The sequence below is a fragment of the Neoarius graeffei genome, chromosome 7 (genome assembly GCF_027579695.1).
Source record: "Neoarius graeffei isolate fNeoGra1 chromosome 7, fNeoGra1.pri, whole genome shotgun sequence".
In the NCBI taxonomy this organism is placed as follows: Eukaryota; Metazoa; Chordata; class Actinopteri; order Siluriformes; family Ariidae; genus Neoarius; species Neoarius graeffei.
The window spans coordinates 95,748,573-95,765,836 of NC_083575.1; the positions used below are offsets into that span (position 1 = coordinate 95,748,573).

The 17,264-nt window shown below is 43.5% G+C and overlaps 1 protein-coding gene across 1 annotated transcript; it reads left to right on the plus strand.

The window, feature by feature from the left end:
• Window positions 1-8,522: 8,522 nt before the first annotated feature.
• Window positions 8,523-15,336, plus strand: LOC132889769 (uncharacterized). Its single transcript, XM_060926586.1, has 4 exons — window positions 8,523-8,743; window positions 10,276-13,220; window positions 13,497-13,595; window positions 15,052-15,336. The coding sequence occupies exons 2-4, from the start codon at window positions 12,833-12,835 to the stop codon at window positions 15,234-15,236; spliced, it is 672 nt and encodes a 223-aa protein (XP_060782569.1). The 5' UTR covers window positions 8,523-8,743; window positions 10,276-12,832; the 3' UTR covers window positions 15,237-15,336.
• The last annotated feature ends 1,928 nt before the right edge of the window (window positions 15,337-17,264 follow it).

The window sequence follows — 17,264 nt, forward strand, 5'->3', positions numbered from 1 at the left end:
ACACTACGTTTCATGATGCATTGTGGGATACTATGAGGCCACTATATAGGGTGTAATAATTCTCATTATACATTCGGACAGCACTACAAAATGCTGTCCGAATGTATAGCGAGTGATTTTGGGCACAGCATGTGTGAGATAAAACAGACTATAATAGTCTCATCTCATCTCATCTCATCTCATCTCATCATCTCTAGCCGCTTTATCCTTCTACAGGGTCGCAGGCGAGCTGGAGCCTATCCCAGCTGACTACGGGCGAAAGGCGGGGTACACCCTGGACAAGTCGCCAGGTCATCACAGGGCTGACACATAGACACAGACAACCATTCACACTCACATTCACACCTACGGTCAATTTAGAGTCACCAGTTAACCTAACCTGCATGTCTTTGGACTGTGGGGGAAACCGGAGCACCCGGAGGAAACCCACGCGGACAACATGCAAACTCCGCACAGAAAGGCCCTCGCCGGCCCCGGGGCTCGAACCCAGGACCTTCTTGCTGTGAGGCGACAGCGCTAACCACTACACCACCGTGCCGCCCACTATAATAGTCATGCACTTAATATTTGATCCGATACAAACAGCAGATGTGTGTCAAAACATTCTTACATCAAAAAAAAAGCATATATTGGGAAAAATAAAAAATATTGTCCATGTAGGATTCACGAAGCCAGCTTCCCCCTTTCCAGACATCCCAAGCACGATAATGTCGACAGGTGTGTTACACTAATTAACGCCCCACCAGAAACAATAGTGGAACCATTAACGGAACCCAACAAATTAACATGATTTACAATAGAGGGATTTGGTGAAGTTCACAAAAAAACAAAAAACTTTATTCATATGAAATTATAACATTGCTACATGTGCATGGAAGAAGAGTCTGGAGACAGAAATCTTAGTTTCTCGGTTGTTAGCCTGTAGCTCTCGATAGCACTGGCTTGACCGCTTTATTAGCATTCGCTAACACTACTGATGAATGCTACACCGGCTGGAAGGTGACTTCACTGCTGTGCTGACGGCGCCGACTTCCAGTTAAGCTTGCTTTGGCCTTCGAGAAGGCCGAGGGTGATACATTTTTGGTCCCTCCCACTATAAATCAAAATCTGATTGGCTAATTCATCTGTCCCTTCCTACATAAACATACACTGCCATGGGCTTCTGTCCTAGCAATGAAGTCATAACCAAACTCGTCTCAGCCTAGAGACAACAAACAAAACAAACAGTCTCATTTGATAACTCGATTTTAATGTTTTCAGGACAGTAACCCTTTCATTTCTGAAGTACATTTGATCGAAAATGAGGCCAAATTAGAATCAGAGGAGAATAATTATCATGAAATTATGAAACCAATTAAAGAATTAAAGAAATTAAATATAACATTTGAAATGCTGATATGTTTGGGCTTCTCTGAAGGTCTAGAAGGCCCTGACGGTTCCCCTCTGCACATTAGTTCTTACTGCAATGAATCATAAAAAAGAAAATAAAATGACTATTAGACAATAAAAAATTTGCACATTTTGTACACACACACACACACACACGCAGTTTAGTTTAGAAACAAGTGAAATATATTTTTCAAAACATTTCAAATATTGGCACCAAAGAGACAAGTTTGCACAAGGAGAAGAATTTTATGAAAAAAATTGTGTGACCTCTCCTTTTGCAAACATCAAGTTTATTTGTATAGCACTTTTAACAATAAACATTGTTGAAAAGCAGCTTTACAGAATTTGAACGACTTAAAATATGAGCTAATTTTATCCCTAATCTATCCCCAATGAGCACGCCTATGGCAACAGTGGCAAGGGAAAACTCCCTCAGACGACACGAGGAAGAAACCTCGAAAGGAACCAGACCCAAAAGGGAACCCATCTCCATCCGGGCAACAACAGACAACATGACTATAACATTAACAGTCCTAACATAAAGTCAGCTTCGTTGATGCTATAAACCCCCCACCAACAGAAACCCAAGCGCAAAACCGTTCATGACAACCGTAGTCCCAAAGTCAGCAAGTCAACTGCAGTCCCAAAGTCAGCAAGTCAACTGCAGTCCCCAGCCACAAGAGCACCACTGCAAGAGTCCAGAGCGTCCTCCAGGCGCGACCCCCAACTGTCCACATGGGGCTGTCCTCCATGGGAGCGATGCGATGAGACTCCAACCAGACACAGGGCACCAGGATGTATCAGGCAGGTCCGAGGAGCAGAAGAGGTTCAGCATCTCAATCCCAGGACCGACATGTAACTCAGAGGAACAGATTTTTTGGGGGGGTGGGGGGGGACACAGGTTGTTAGGTATGCCCAATGTCACCTGAATAAGTAGGAACAGTATACATATTGCACTGAGTACAAGCAGGGACTCCGGCAACTAACTATGACAGCATAACTTAAAGTGGAGAGCCAGAAGGTAACACAGACATAAGGAAGCCCCGGGACATAAAGCAGCAGCCACTACACCGTCAACAAACTCAAGTGAGCAAGCGAGTGGGGACTGACAGCATCCATACATCCCAGTTTACCAAAACACTCTGTCTGAGGACCCTCCAGATCTACACCTTTACCTCATAAACACCATTAACAAAAGGCTTGACTAAACAGATATGTTTTCAGCCGAGACTTAAACACTGAGACTGTGTCTGAAACATTAGAATAAAGCCCATGTGTGATAATCCAGAAATCCATCTATTCCTAATTAAATCCATCGACAAGCCGTTATCAACCTTCTGTTAGGCTTTGATCTGTCTATAGCAAAGGAGGTTGAATTGACAAACTATGATTGAGGAACGTAGGCCTCTGCCGCTAAGAGATTCCGCCTCATGGATCAATCCAGGAGCAAACAGTCACTGACAGACACAGCTGCTCAGAGATGTTCCTCAGTTTATTGCAGGACAAACTTGAGTATATCTTCATGTTCAAGAGTGTGTTGTAGCTATATGATTGGATGATGATGTGATTGATGAAGCTAAGTTATCTATGTATGACAGAGTAAAGTAAACGGGTGATGAAGCATTACATCACTGCTTTAGACGACACTACTGTATGAAAGAAGAGAGACATTATGTACCATTACATCACCTGTCAGTATCATAGTCTAATGAAAAGAAGAAAGACATTACTGGTCAAAGTAGCCTTCAATAAGCTGAGAGCAGAATGTGCGAGTGAGGATAAATCTCAAGGATTTAACTAACCAAAACAAGCAGCAATCAGGACCGCCTGTACCAGTTTCAAGCATGTTAAGCCTCGGTCACAACCGGACATACGATTTTTTGGCCATGCGATTTTTGGCGTTTCCCAAATCGTTGTGTTTTTTTTTTTTTGTTCGTGGAGAACGTAGTTGTGGTGACCATGAAGGAGTAAGATCACCGCGCACCCAACGTACAACCCGGAAGTCGAACGTGCGTACCACGCACGAAATCTGAGGCTGCTCTGACGTACGTCTGTCGCTTCATTCGTACAGCCAACGCATCTTCAAACCTGCACTAATCGTACTGACCGTGCGTTCCATGCAGGCTTCGTATGAAGGTTGCAAGAACTGCACACGATCTGTACGTTGTGCATACCAACGGCGTTCGTTTGTCGCACTGCGGCGATTGGAGAGGCCTCGGGACGAAGAGCCACGGGGCTCGGCTTTAGTTTCGTTTTCCCATCGGCGGCTCCAGCCCCACTTTGGACGCCCGTAGCTCGGGCAGGGGAGGTCCCAGCTATATATTTCGGCATACTTTGGTTTCTCACTGTGAAAATGTAATCCCTCTGCAAAGACTTCGTCTCAAACTCCTGGCCTGCTGGCCACTGTCGTGGTCTTCATCCTCCTCCTCACTGCTCCTTGTCCTCTCTCTCTCCTCCCTCTCTGCCGCTGTCTCTCTCTCCTCCGTCTCCGACACCTTTTCTCCTCCTCTTCCCTTTTGCCTTTGGCATATTGAATTGAAGCGATGCAATGCAATGAAATGAAATTAAATGAAATTGGGTTTTCTCTCAATCAAAGCCTATGTGTACAAATGGCCGTAGGCACCCCTGCAGCTTTATATACCCGAGTTTTCGTGCGATTGATGCCCTCTCACCGTATGGCCAATGCACGGCCGACTTACTTGACACGCATGGATGACATCCGAAATATCTGAACTTGCGTTGGCCACACTAATTACGTATGTGGGGCGCACGACACACATACAGAGTCCGCAAGTGTGATGTACGAAAAAAATTGACATTTTGCCCAAACCTGACACCAGCAAATCGTACGAAAGACGCACATCGGCCGTACGGAAGACACATGAGGCCGTAAGTTTGTCTTGCAACCTGAAAAAAACATAAGCGCCCGTAGAGTTTGTTTGACATGACAAAGAACCTCTGCGGCTGGTCTGCGGCCAGTCTACGGCTCGAAAATCAGCACATCACACGCGCGCCCTCCGTGCGTTTCTTTGCGTTTTTTGCACGTAGACCGGCCGTACGTGCTCCTACGGCCGGTCTACGTGCAAAAAACGCAAAGAAACGCACGGAGGGCGCGCGTGTGATGTGCTGATTTTCGAGCCGTAGACTGGCCGCAGACCAGCCGCAGAGGTTCTTTGTCATGTCAAACAAACTCTACGGGCGCTTATGTTTATCTAATTTTTTGAACATTTTTGTAACGGCTGTGTAGTCTATGTCTATTTTTGGGGCTCCAATCCCTGATAATAAAGTGCTGATGACCTTGTTACACTCTGCAGTATGATCTTGCGTGTCAAACCTGAGGTAAAAATTATTTAATTCGTTTGCCATAGCATTGTCATCAGTTGAGTGCAATGCTTTCCTGGAAGGGGTCATGTTTGTAATTGTTTTCATGGTATCCCACATTTTTGTGTTATTTACATTAAAGTCCTTTTCGATGGAGTCCTTGTATTGACGCCTTACTGAAATTATTTTCTGCTTTAGTTCCTTTTGCACAAGTCTTTGTTGCAATAGGTCCTTGTTTTTAAAAGCAGTCCTCTTACGTCTGATGCAATCCTTAATGTCCTTGTTAATGTGTGGTTTATTGTTGGGGTATATCTTAATTGTCCTGTGTGGTATTACTGCATCCACACAAAAGCTGATGTATGAAGTAATGACATCTGTGGATGTACTCAGGTCCGGTTCATGAAAGATATCCCAGTCTGTGCTAAGAAAGCACCCTTTGAGAGTTTCAATGTTGTCCATGGACCAGATTTTTACCGTTTTCACCAGAGGTTTTCTACTCTTCAGTGCGGTGCGGTAAATAGGAATAAGGTGTATAATGTTGTGGTCTGAATTGGACAATGGTGCCTTGGCTATGGCCGTGTATGCTTTTCGAATATTCCCATAACATTTGTCCAGTATGTTCTTATCCCTTGTGTGACATGTAATGTACTGATCAAACCCAGGTAAAGACATTTCCAGTTTGCAATGATTTACATCTCCCAAGACGAGCATGGGGGCATTAGGAGTACGTTGAAGCTGTCTGTGTACGCAATCAGCCACAATACCTGCAGCTCTCCATGCGTTAGCACTTGGTGGTATGTAAACAGCGCATATTAAGATGTTTCCAAACTCTCTTGGAAGATAGAATGGTCTGAGGCTTAAGCACAGCAGTTCAATGTCCGGGTTACACACAGACTCTCTTGTTGCATACTGTCTGCACCATTTATCATTTATGTAGACGCACAATCCACCACCTCTCCTCTTGCCCGACTCAACACTTCTGTCCAGCCGTGCAAGGGAGAAGCCGCTCAGTTCCACGAGTGAATTAGGAATGTCTGGGTAAAGCCAAGTTTCCGTGAAAACCATAGCACATGACTCACGGTATTCATTGCAGTTCTTAATGTACAGTTTTAGTTCGTCCATCTTATTTTTGAGAGATCGCACGTTACCCAAAATAAGCGACGGTAATGGCGGCCTACTCCCCCTCCTTCGGAGCCTCTTCCTCACGCCACCGGATCGGCCCCTCCGCCGCAGTCTCCTCGGCCTGTTGTCCGTATTTACGTCCAGCCGGCTGACTCCCATGGGTCGTTGTAATTCCTTTGGCAGGTTGGCAAGAACCGGTGATTCCCCCGTATAACTGTTGCGCAGGGATAGGAGTGTTCCCCTATCGTAGATGTACATCTCCTGGCTGCTGCCAACTGTTTGGCATGGTTTCAGTATCGATAGAAACAGAAGAACTCCAATGCCGAAAACCTTTAGCGACGCCATCTCGTAATGTCGTGTAACATTAAACAAACTCAGACCGAAGAAAACAAAAACATTACGACTTACAACTTAATAAACAAACAAAAAAAAGCGGCAGCTCTGCTGTCCGTGTCGCCGCAGAGCAGCGCCACCGGAAGTGTGTCTAAAGCAAAAAAATTCTTGGACATTTCACCTCTCATCCAAAAAAGCTTCTTCAGTCCTGTCTGACTAGTGGGGAGTTCCAGGTATTTATCCTCTCGTGGATCAAAAGCAACCCTAAGGAGTCTCATTGAGGTCACATGGGTCTTTGACCCTCTCAGCCATCCTGTAGGTGTTAGGGTCACTGGAGGTCGTGTGTGAACGGTGTTAGCAACCTCGAGCGTCGTTAGGGTGATCTGTGGGTCGCTGGCTCTCTCTGCCATCATGTGAGTCTTTAAAATCAGCTGAGTCTTGATGTGGATGTGTTCACTTGGGTGGGGTTTACATTAGACCGTATCAGCGGATCATCAGATTAACGTTTTTAAAACGATTAGTGTGCACACAGCAACACCAATACACGATTCGCCTGCACACAGCAACGCCAATACACGGATACGCTCGGCTCCGCAGGCATCCTGCGCTCCAAATCACTCCGCCCTGAACAGCGAGTGCCCTCTGGAGGGTGCGCACTCCGGCCCTGCGCAGCTCACACAGCGCGCGAGTGAAGCGCACGAGCAGTGATTTGGGACTGAGCCGCTGTGTGTGTGATCTCAGTGCATATCGGGCATGCGCGTCACTTACCACTTGCAAGTGGAAGGATGGCAAGCCTAAAGACAATCATACCTACACAATGGGCAGTATTTGCATCAGTATTTGCAGTATTTTCATACTTTTATACTCTTTAATGAAAGGTGATACAAGGCAGAAGTCCGCGCCGTTTTTCAGCAGTCGCGTCACATGACCAACGCCAGCGAATCAGGAAGGTGGATGTGACGTTGTCCAATGACGACGCCAGCTAGAGCTCAGCACAGCGTATCCGCGTATTCTCAATGTTTACACAGCACCGGACCAGACACGATCTGGATTGAATATGTGGACCCTGACGGATTCCCGTTTCCCGGCGTTTCCAGGTGGTTTAATGTAAACGGACAGTGCATCCGCGAAGAAAACGAGACAGATACGGTCTAATGTAAACTTGGCCCCAGGCTATGTTTACATTACGTCGAATCAGCGGATCATCAGATTAATGTTCTTAAAACGATTCGCGTTTACACTAAAACCGTTAGCCGTGCACACAGCAACGCCAATACGCGGATACGCTCGGCTCCGCAGGCATCCTGCACTCCAAATCACTCCGCCCTGAACAGCGAGTGCCCCCTGGAGGGTGCGCACTCCGGCCCTGCGCAGCTCACAGAGCGCGCGAGTGAAGTGCACAAGCCACGATTCGGGACTGAGCCGCTGTGTGTGTGATCCCAGCGCATATCACTTACCACTTGCAAGTGGAAGGATGGCAAGCCTAAAGACAATCATAACTACACAATGGGCAGTATTTGCATCAGTATTTGCAGTATTTTCATACTTTTATACTCTTTAATGAAAGGTGATACAAGGCGGAAGTCCGCACCGTTTTTCAGCAGTCGTGTCACATGACCAACGCCAGCGAATCAGGAAGGTGGATGTCACAGTGACGTTGTCCAATGAGATGCCAGCTAGAGCTCAGCACAGCGTATCCGCGTATTCTCAATGTTTACACAGCACCGGAGCTGACACGATCTGGATTGAATACTTGGACGCTGGCGGATTCCCGTTTCCCGGCGGTTTAATGTAAACGGACAGTGCATCTGCGAAGAAAACGAGACAGATACGGTCTAGTGTAAACGTAGCCTCAGAGATCACCCTAACGACCCTCTAGGCTGCTAACACCATTCACACCCGGGTTCCAGTGACCAGCAAGCTGTGTCCTGCTGGGGGTGTGCACTTTAAAAAAAAAAAAATAGGGAGGTGCAAGTCAACGGGGTTTTTTTTAGGTTTTGAGAGAGAAATGGTCAAACCGAAGACTAATCTTTAGACTAGCTTTATGAGTTAAACCCATAATAATAATTAATCTCGAGGCTGATTAACTTTCATTTTATTATTTTATTTCTACTATTGTTTAATTCTTATTATTTTTCCTCCCCAATTATTTTATGTAATTTTATTTTCTATTGTTTACTGTTCTGCTTTTACTTCTGTAAAGCACATTGAACTGCCACTGTGTATGAAATGTGCTACAGAAACAAACTTGCCTTGCCTTTCCTAATCAATAATCTCTGTTCCGCATTCTTATTTTCCTCTTTATGTTGCCTACCGTGGCTTACTTTCATTTCATCTCATTATCTCTAACTGCTTTATCTTGTTCTACAGGGTTGCAGGCAAGCTGGAGCCTATCCCAGCTGTTTAAAAGAAATGTATTTTTTAAATTGGTTTACTGGTAAAATGCGTGCAGTGCATCCATCTCCTTTTCGGATCTACTTCTTCATGGACTTGCTACTAGGACTATAGTCTGAAGGAAACACCTTGGATTTCTAACCCCTTGCTGTTCAGAGGAGGTTATCTACTATTCTATAAAACAGTAAGTACAAGGGAACTATAAAAGCTCATTTTTATGTACTTTGTTATCCACCACTACACTACACAGTGGTGGGAAATGGACAGTAATTGTAGTACCAATGGATATGTGTTACAGGTCAAAAAACTTCAACCTACAAGTAGATTTTTTTTTTTTTGACCTGGGTTAAATTTTTTTTTTAACTTGGTTCATAATTTCCAACCTAGGTAAAATTTTGGATTGGCTAAGATAAAAGGAATTTTCCATCACTTCTTTTGTCTTCTTTTTCTTCCATCCACACCTACCTATTATTTCCTCTTATCTGTCTACCTATTCCTATCTACCTAATTAACATTTTTTAAAATATCCTTTTTCACATTTAACTAGGATTTGAACTCTGTACTTTTCGATTCGTAACCCAACACCTTAACCAGCGACAACTGTAAGAAGAAGGAGCGATATATATTTTGAATAAGTCCAGTCTTATCATGTCATCAAATAATTTAAAATATAAATTCTTCCCAACCCCTAGATATAGTAAATTTCCCTAAGTAGCAAATTATGAACTGGGTTAAAAATTCAAACCTAGGTTGGAAAATTCCACCTGTAACAGATACATATAATAATTGGATTTGTAGTAATAAAGTGGTCAAGTTATTTAAAATCTACTTTTAAAAAAATCTCAAACAAAATTCATGCAACCAACAAATTGGATAAAGTGTCTTCATACTTTATTTACTTGAACTTGGATTAGACTCGTCCAGATTAGGCAGTGACAGTCACCTGGAGAAAGCTGAAACATCATACTTGAAGGTATAAAACATCATGTGGCTGAAAAAATTGTTTAAAACATTTCCTTATACGTAACATGTCGCATGCGTACCCAGCACATGCAACACTGCGCATGCGCATGTGGCCTAGCGCATGCAACACTGCGCATGTGGCCTAGCACATGCAACACTGATCTTATAAATTGTTATAAACTACTATTAAAGCTTTCCAGCATAAAGAAGCAAAGCAGCTCCTCACTCTAACTAGGCCAATTTAAGGCTTTAAAGAATATATTCTACTCAGAAAATTCAGTTCAACTAACACAGCGATGCCGTCTTTCATGGAAGGAGCACATGGCAGGTAACTGTAATGAGATTTTATATCAGAGAAACAGAATGTTATTGATGAAAATTCTGTCAATCAGGCATCAAAGTACTTCTAAACATGCAAGAGGTGAAAATTAGTAGTTAGGTATGTAGCTGTATGCATTATGTAGCCATAAAAAGCTAATGATGGCTAGCTACCTGTAGCTCACCTGTTGGCCATTTAACATGTGGGCCATATTTACAGAATCGGCATTTTTAGTAAAGGTAAATATGTTGGAATGTTTCTGGGAATTTTTAAATGCTCTTGTTTAATGTTGAGCAGGTTGATTTCATTAATTATTCAATACAGAAAGAAATATGATCTTTAAAATCTTTGGATGATTTTAAAGGGTGATGTTAGTGTGTAGTCAGTAGCTTTTAATTAACATGTGCAATGTGTTTGTGTGAATGTTTTTGCAGACGTAAAGATCCCCACACTGAAGAGGTAAAGGCTGAACTCGCCAAGCTGAAGGAGTCTGGATTTGGTCTGTGTCCGCCAAGACATGGTCTCCCCTTGCTGCACTATGTTGCTTGCGAACTTAGCAAAAGTAAGATGAACTTGTTCTTTTGTCCAGCCTCTGGAGATTATGGTTTCCACGAATATGAAAACAAACCTGCTCGTAATGGGCATGGCAAACTCCTTCCTACAAAAAATGGATTAACCTACTATTCTGTCGGTAATCTCAAAATAAAATCAGGAAAACCTCTACCTGATTACATATTCCGTGATTATACCGGCAAGCACGATGACAGCAACATGGATCGTGTCATTACTGGAGTTGATAAACATCGGTGTGTTCGCAAAGTGTACGCAAGTGAACATTATAATCCTGATGCTACTGTAGAAGTCAGCATGGAACTGCTTATGTATATTAGCAGTCGGAGTTTAGAGGAGTTTCGCTCAGAAATGGGCTATAAAAGTGTGTGAAAGGTTGAATGCCAAAATCACACCACTGCAGGGGCGTCACTAGGCCTTTTTTACTGGGGAACGTGCCCCAGTAAAAATCAGCTGTGCCCCAGTAAGAAAATGTTGAAAGATTTTCGTAACAAACTAGTTTCTTTGGCAGATCATTTATCTACTGTAAGTTGTAGGACAGAGTGTGTTTCAAACTTCTATCGCCTCTTCTTTCTAACTAATTTTCTGATTGGTCTGGGAGATTCTCACTGTAAACATAGCGTGCGTGCGGCGTGCCACGAGTCCATTTAGCCTACTGGAGAGATGAGTCTACTCTTTGGATGAGTCAGAGAACGGGCTCTGGATGAGTTAAGGTAGCGCGAAGTTTTTGCAACAAAACTAAGCAAACCATATTCTAACAAACCCATTAAACTACATCGAATTAAACGATATTAAATGACTTTTCCAGATGGATATCAGACAATTCTTCTCACGAAGCAGAGACGGGGCAGGGAAACAGTGACAGATGAGGAGGAGGGTGAGAGAGGTTAGATTAAGGTTGTAGGCTATGTGCTAGTCAGTCATAACTTACAGTACCAGCTAAGTTCGTGAATCGTGAGAGTTGAGGTGACACGTTTAGCATCAGCAATTAAAAGCCCAAATGCCAACAATAAATTTTTGGGGGACTGGGATGTGTTTTCCGTCTCGTTGACCTATTCCTCGCATAACTTCATCCACGAGAGCATGAGAATTATGCACTTTGCATAGGTTGGGGACAGGAACGTTAAGGTGCATTGTGCGGGGGGGGGCAGTGCCCCAGTAAAGCTTAATTCCTAGTGACGCCCCTGCACCACTGCTCAGTTAGAGGTGAAATGGAAACACCCTTTCCCAAGTTCTCCTCATAACTGATCTAGCAGTGTTAAGTCAGGGATACAAGAAGTGCATACACACCTCAAACTGTAAAGTGCTGCAACTGAATAGCTTGGGTGACTCTGACTCCCCTTTTCCACCAAAAATAAAATAAAATAAAGTACTAAGGTCAAAATAAAATAAAATAAAATAACGTACTGAGGCCAAGAAAAAAAAACACAAGATATAAACAAGATATACACATACCTTATAATAATAATAATAATAATAATAATAATAATAATAAGTTAAATTTATATAGCGCCTTTCAAGAAACCCAAGGACGCTTTACAATTATAGACAATGAAAAAAAAATTACAATTAAAAAATAAAGAAAATAAAAATAATAATAATAATAAAATAAATAATTAAATAAAAAATAAAAAAAGTCCACCAAGTAGGGGTCAAGATGCAATTCCAGTGGTGTAGCAGCCACAGTCCCACCAAAAGGCGCACGAAAACGAGTCCCACGTCTCCAGCACCGCCACCGTGACGCCGTCAGCAACATCGCTCGAACACCACGCCATGAATCCACAAAGCGAGCAGAGAAGCTCCGCCATACAGAGCGCTGGTGTGTCCCACACCGCCTGCACAGCCGCCGCGACGCCACCGAGCAACATCGCTCGGAACATCACGTCAAGCGTTAAAGCGCAGAGCGCTGGACAACCACGATGTAAAATGAGCAACGAGCTCACTGCAGTCCACAGCTGGGAGCGCAGGCATCACCCACAGCGAACCAAGGCCTGGAGGGAACCGATGCCCAAAACTGGGTCCAGAGCTACACCACAACCGGCGGACAAAACACTCAAACAAACATCAAACTACACAAACACACACAAAAAAAATAAATAAAATGAAAATAGAAAAAGAAGAAAAAAAAAAACTCTGGTGAGAAGCGGCAGCCAGAATGCGCACGACGTACTCTCAATCGGAAACGGAAACGAAAAAAAAAACATTCTCACCTTAAATAATATACTATGAATATATACATAGAATGTACAATAGGATGCGAATATTGCAAAAATATGATATATACATATAAATACGGATAATATTCCCACATGTCCCATAGTAAACACTAAGTATACATTATACTATGTTATATGTGATGCAGAGGGTGACAGGTAGAATTAGTTAGGTAGAATTAAACAGTAGAATAAGTGACGAGATATCATGGATGCAGTAAAGCAGCAGTGGTCTGTGGAGGAGACAACCTGTCTCCTAGCGATATGGTCCACAGATGAAGTCCAGGCAAAACTGGAGGGTGCTACGCAGACCAAGCCCGTATTACACCAAATACAAAAAGAGATGGCTGCGGCGGGGTACAAACATCCTCTCGAGCAGATCAGCAACAAATTAAAGAAACTGAAGAAAGACTACAGGGACCAAAAAAAGGACCTCGGTCGAAGTGGCAATGGGCGGCCAAGGAAAAACCCCCAGTTCAATATTCTGGACTCGGTCCTCGGCAATAGACCGGCAAAGAACGCCACCGGAGCCTTAAATTCAGCGACGGCGATGCTGGAGGCGATGGTGGACAACACACTGCCGCAATCAGAGCCTGGTAAGTTTCTTTTCAAACATTTTCACCTTGCATAAAGTTTTTTAGTGAGTGACCGTTACTAGTTACTTCAGTTAATGTTTGTTTGTATAATATAATGAAATCTGACGCATAGTTTCATTCACTAGTTCATTTTTGTAACTGTGAACTTAGTTCAAAATTTTTCATTATGAACTATGAACTGAACGAGCTCATTTTAAAATTTGTGAACTGAACTTTGAAATAGTTCATGTAGAAAGTGAACTTTCCCAACACTGGCTGTTTTTATGTGGTTTATAGAGTTGTCCACCATCGGGGACGAGGACCTGATGTCTCCACTCCACTGCAGCTCTCCTGCACCATCCAGCAGCTCAGGACAATCGCAGCAGACCAGACCTGGTAAGTTGTTGTGCTGAGTATCCAGTTGTCTGTCCATACATGTCAACCCCTTTGGGCGTCCACCTGTAGAAATCCATAAAATCAACATAAAATCCTTATAGCCTTCGAATCGCACCAAACTTAATAAATAAATAAGTAAATATAACTTGCCTGAGAACTTCGTCCACCATGTCGAAAATTGCCTCGCCCGTGCCAATATTGCACACGGGCATGTCTATGATTCTTGACTTCGCCCCTCTGTTTATGTCGAAGATCCGCACCAAAACGGCCAGTCGCTTGTCCGTCTGTCACTGGATTCGTCGATCATCAAGGAAAATGGCGACATCCGGCAGTGCTGGATGATCGGTAGTGTAGCTTCGGGGGCCAAGCTCTTTTTGATTATTTGCGTTGTTTTGGTGCACCTACAGCTGATAGATTTCGCAATCGTACTGTCCGTGCAAATTCGTGGCAACAGTTCTGTCAGGTGGTCCGCAACGGCTAGCGGCAAATTGTGCTGAGCAATAAAATTACAGATCGTAACTTCTGCTCTTATTACACTTGTTGGTTGATCATCGGTCTTAGGCTTTGCAAACGTCATCATTTGCGGCTGATTCTGTTTCTGGTGCAAATTTCGCTGATGTAGTTTGGACCTCACGTCGTAAACTCCAGATGCCGCAACTTTTATATCTCGCACATAAACTGTGCAGTGCGCGTACTCCTCATTTTTCACCTGAACAATGACACCATTAAATGTCTCCTTCCATTCAGGAAGATACCGCCCGCCGTATCTCATTTTCTTTCTCGGTGTTCCCATTCTTTCACTCAGCAGACGCTATTCAAAATCTCTCAGGTGTAAACAGTGTCGCTCTGCACAACGAGAAAATCGTTCGAACAATGACCGTTTGGCGCGTTTAAAAAAATCAGATCGTGCGCATGACCGGAACGAGTGAAGTCTCGCAGTCGTGATACTGCACGAGGCTTGAGGAATAAACATCCGTTTTCACATAGTCTGGGTTATCTGCCCCTGCATACACGCTGTTCTTTGTCTATAAATCGAGCTTTTGTATGTTTTTGTGATGATCAGCTGACGATGTTCAAGTAAGATACACAAAATAAATTTAGGTCAGTAAATACTGAAAATCCGTAACACTTTGTTTATACGCCCGTACGCCCTTGAAATGAGCTAAAATCCGTATAATTTCCGGACAATCCGTATAGGTTGACATGTACGTCTGTCTCACCGGATACTATGCAAACATGGATATATACCTAATAGTGTGACTTTATAATATAAATACATGCTGTAATAAGTGACCAGCCAGTCATATAAAATCCCCCACCAACCGTAAACAGTTAACTAATGCTCTTATTGCTGAGCTGACATGTTTCTTATACTGTATTGCTGAACCTGTGTTAATCTACTTATGACTTAATAAAAACTTTTAAACTCATGTAAAATAGCTGTTCTTGTACACAGCTAAGAGGAAGCGAGACAGCAACACTGAGCTCCTGGACTACCTCGAGCGGGCGGACGAGAGGTTCCTGCAGCACAGCAAGGAAATGAACGATGCCTTGCTGCACAAGCTGGAGGCAGACAACAGTGCGTTCCTCAGCATGATGGGGCGCATGGTGTCTGTAATGGAGGCGCAAGCCAGAAAATAATCACACCACTTTGCTTGTTCTGCACCTTTGCACTGTTCACGTCACTTTGTTGTTATGTTGTGTTTCTACGCACTATGTAAATAAATGTTTTTTCTAAAGAGACATGTCTGCTTGTATATGTTTTCACTAGTGATTTAAAATTATTTTAACTGTGTAATAAGTGCAAGTAAAGCTGGTTAGAGCTTGTAAAACCAAGTAATGAAAGAACTCAACAAGCTACCTTTTATAACACAGATGTTGTCAGTCACTTTATTTACAAATAAATGACTCATTTCTATGAACTTATCGAACTGAACAATTAAACAACATTGACATGAAGTAAATAGCAAAATAACCAAACAAATTACTCGTTCCCTCCGTTAAAGTAGGCCATTAAAGCGGCTCTAATGTCAGCCCCTTCTTGACTGCCATGTTCAGGTAATGCCTGAAGAGGAGGCTGGATGTTGGCATGTCTGTCTTGGTGCTCCTCAGTGAAATTGTCGCCATGTTCCTCACAGATGTTATGAAGGACACAGAAGGTCAGCGCCATTTTCTTGCACAGTTCCAGCTTGCAGTCATTTCTTTTTAGTAGGCACCTCCACCATCCTTTCAATCTCCCAAATGCCATTTCCACAACCGATCGTGCACTGCTGAGTCTGTAATTGTAGGTGTGTTGTTCAGGGGTCAATCTGCCAGTGTCAGAAAAGGGTTTCATCAGCCAGTTCTGCATGGGGTAGGCTGGATCACCTATCAGGTAATGTCCAACCTCACAGCCAGAGATGGTCACTTTGCTTTGACCTAGAAATTCCCCATCACTTAGGACTTCCCACAAATGTGACTGTTTTAGGACTCTTGCGTCATGCACACTCCCTGGAAAGCCAACACACACATCCCAGAAAAAAACTCTGCCATCTACAACTGCTTGCAGAACAACCGAATGCCAACACGACAGTTCGCGATGGGTTATCGATGAAAATGAGCCGTTTTGGTGGCGATGCATGGCAACAGACAGACAAGCTAAAAGTTGTGGTCACACAGCAGGTGAACACTTGACTGTCATGCCTTCGTGCACTCGAGTGGCCACACCCACTCACAACCCAGTCATTATAGGAAACACCTAATGCTGATTTGAGCGCAATCCGCACGCCCATATAAGGACACTGTTTTCACAAAGATTTTACAAAGTGTTATCATTATCACGGTCACTTTTGTTTCTAGCAATGTTTACGACTCTGCTTAAATACTCTGGTTTATGACTATGATTCTGCTTTTGGTTTCATTTGTGTTTTGTTACTTTGACCTTGCCTCACATTTTGTTTTTATAAAATATCACATCTGCTAATAACACTTTTCCTGCACTTAGATCTCTCCACCGCTGCATACCTGACAGCAGGGGCATAGCCATCATTTTAGAAGTGAGGGGGACAAATTGTTCAGAGGTCTATTGAGTGATTTATCATCCTCTCGCATTCAATTGCACCTCTCCTTAGCAGCTAAAGAACCACATAACCACAAACAGCACAGCACCAGGGAACCGACTTTAGTTCTTTAAAATGGTATACTATCAAAATCTAAAGTCAAAATCTATAAATCTCATCTCATTATCTGTAGCCACTTTATCCTGTTCTACAGGGTCGCAGGCAAGCTGGAGCCTATCCCAGCTGACTACGGGCGAAAGGCGGGGTACACCCTGGACAAGTCGCCAGGTCATCACAGGGCTGACACATAGACACAGACAACCATTCACACTCACATTCACACCTACGCTCAATTTAGAGTCACCAGTTAACCTAACCTGCATGTCTTTGGACTGTGGGGGAAACCGGAGCACCCGGAGGAAACCCACGCGGACATGGGGAGAACATGCAAACTCCGCACAGAAAGGCCCTCGCCGGCCACGGGGCTCGAACCCGGACCTTCTTGCTGTGAGGCGACAGCGCTGACCACTACACCACCGTGCCGTCCCCATCTATAAATCTATAAAGTAAAATTTATAAATAGAATTAAGAACAGTAGTAGTGACATAACTGGTTATATTCTCTTCTCACC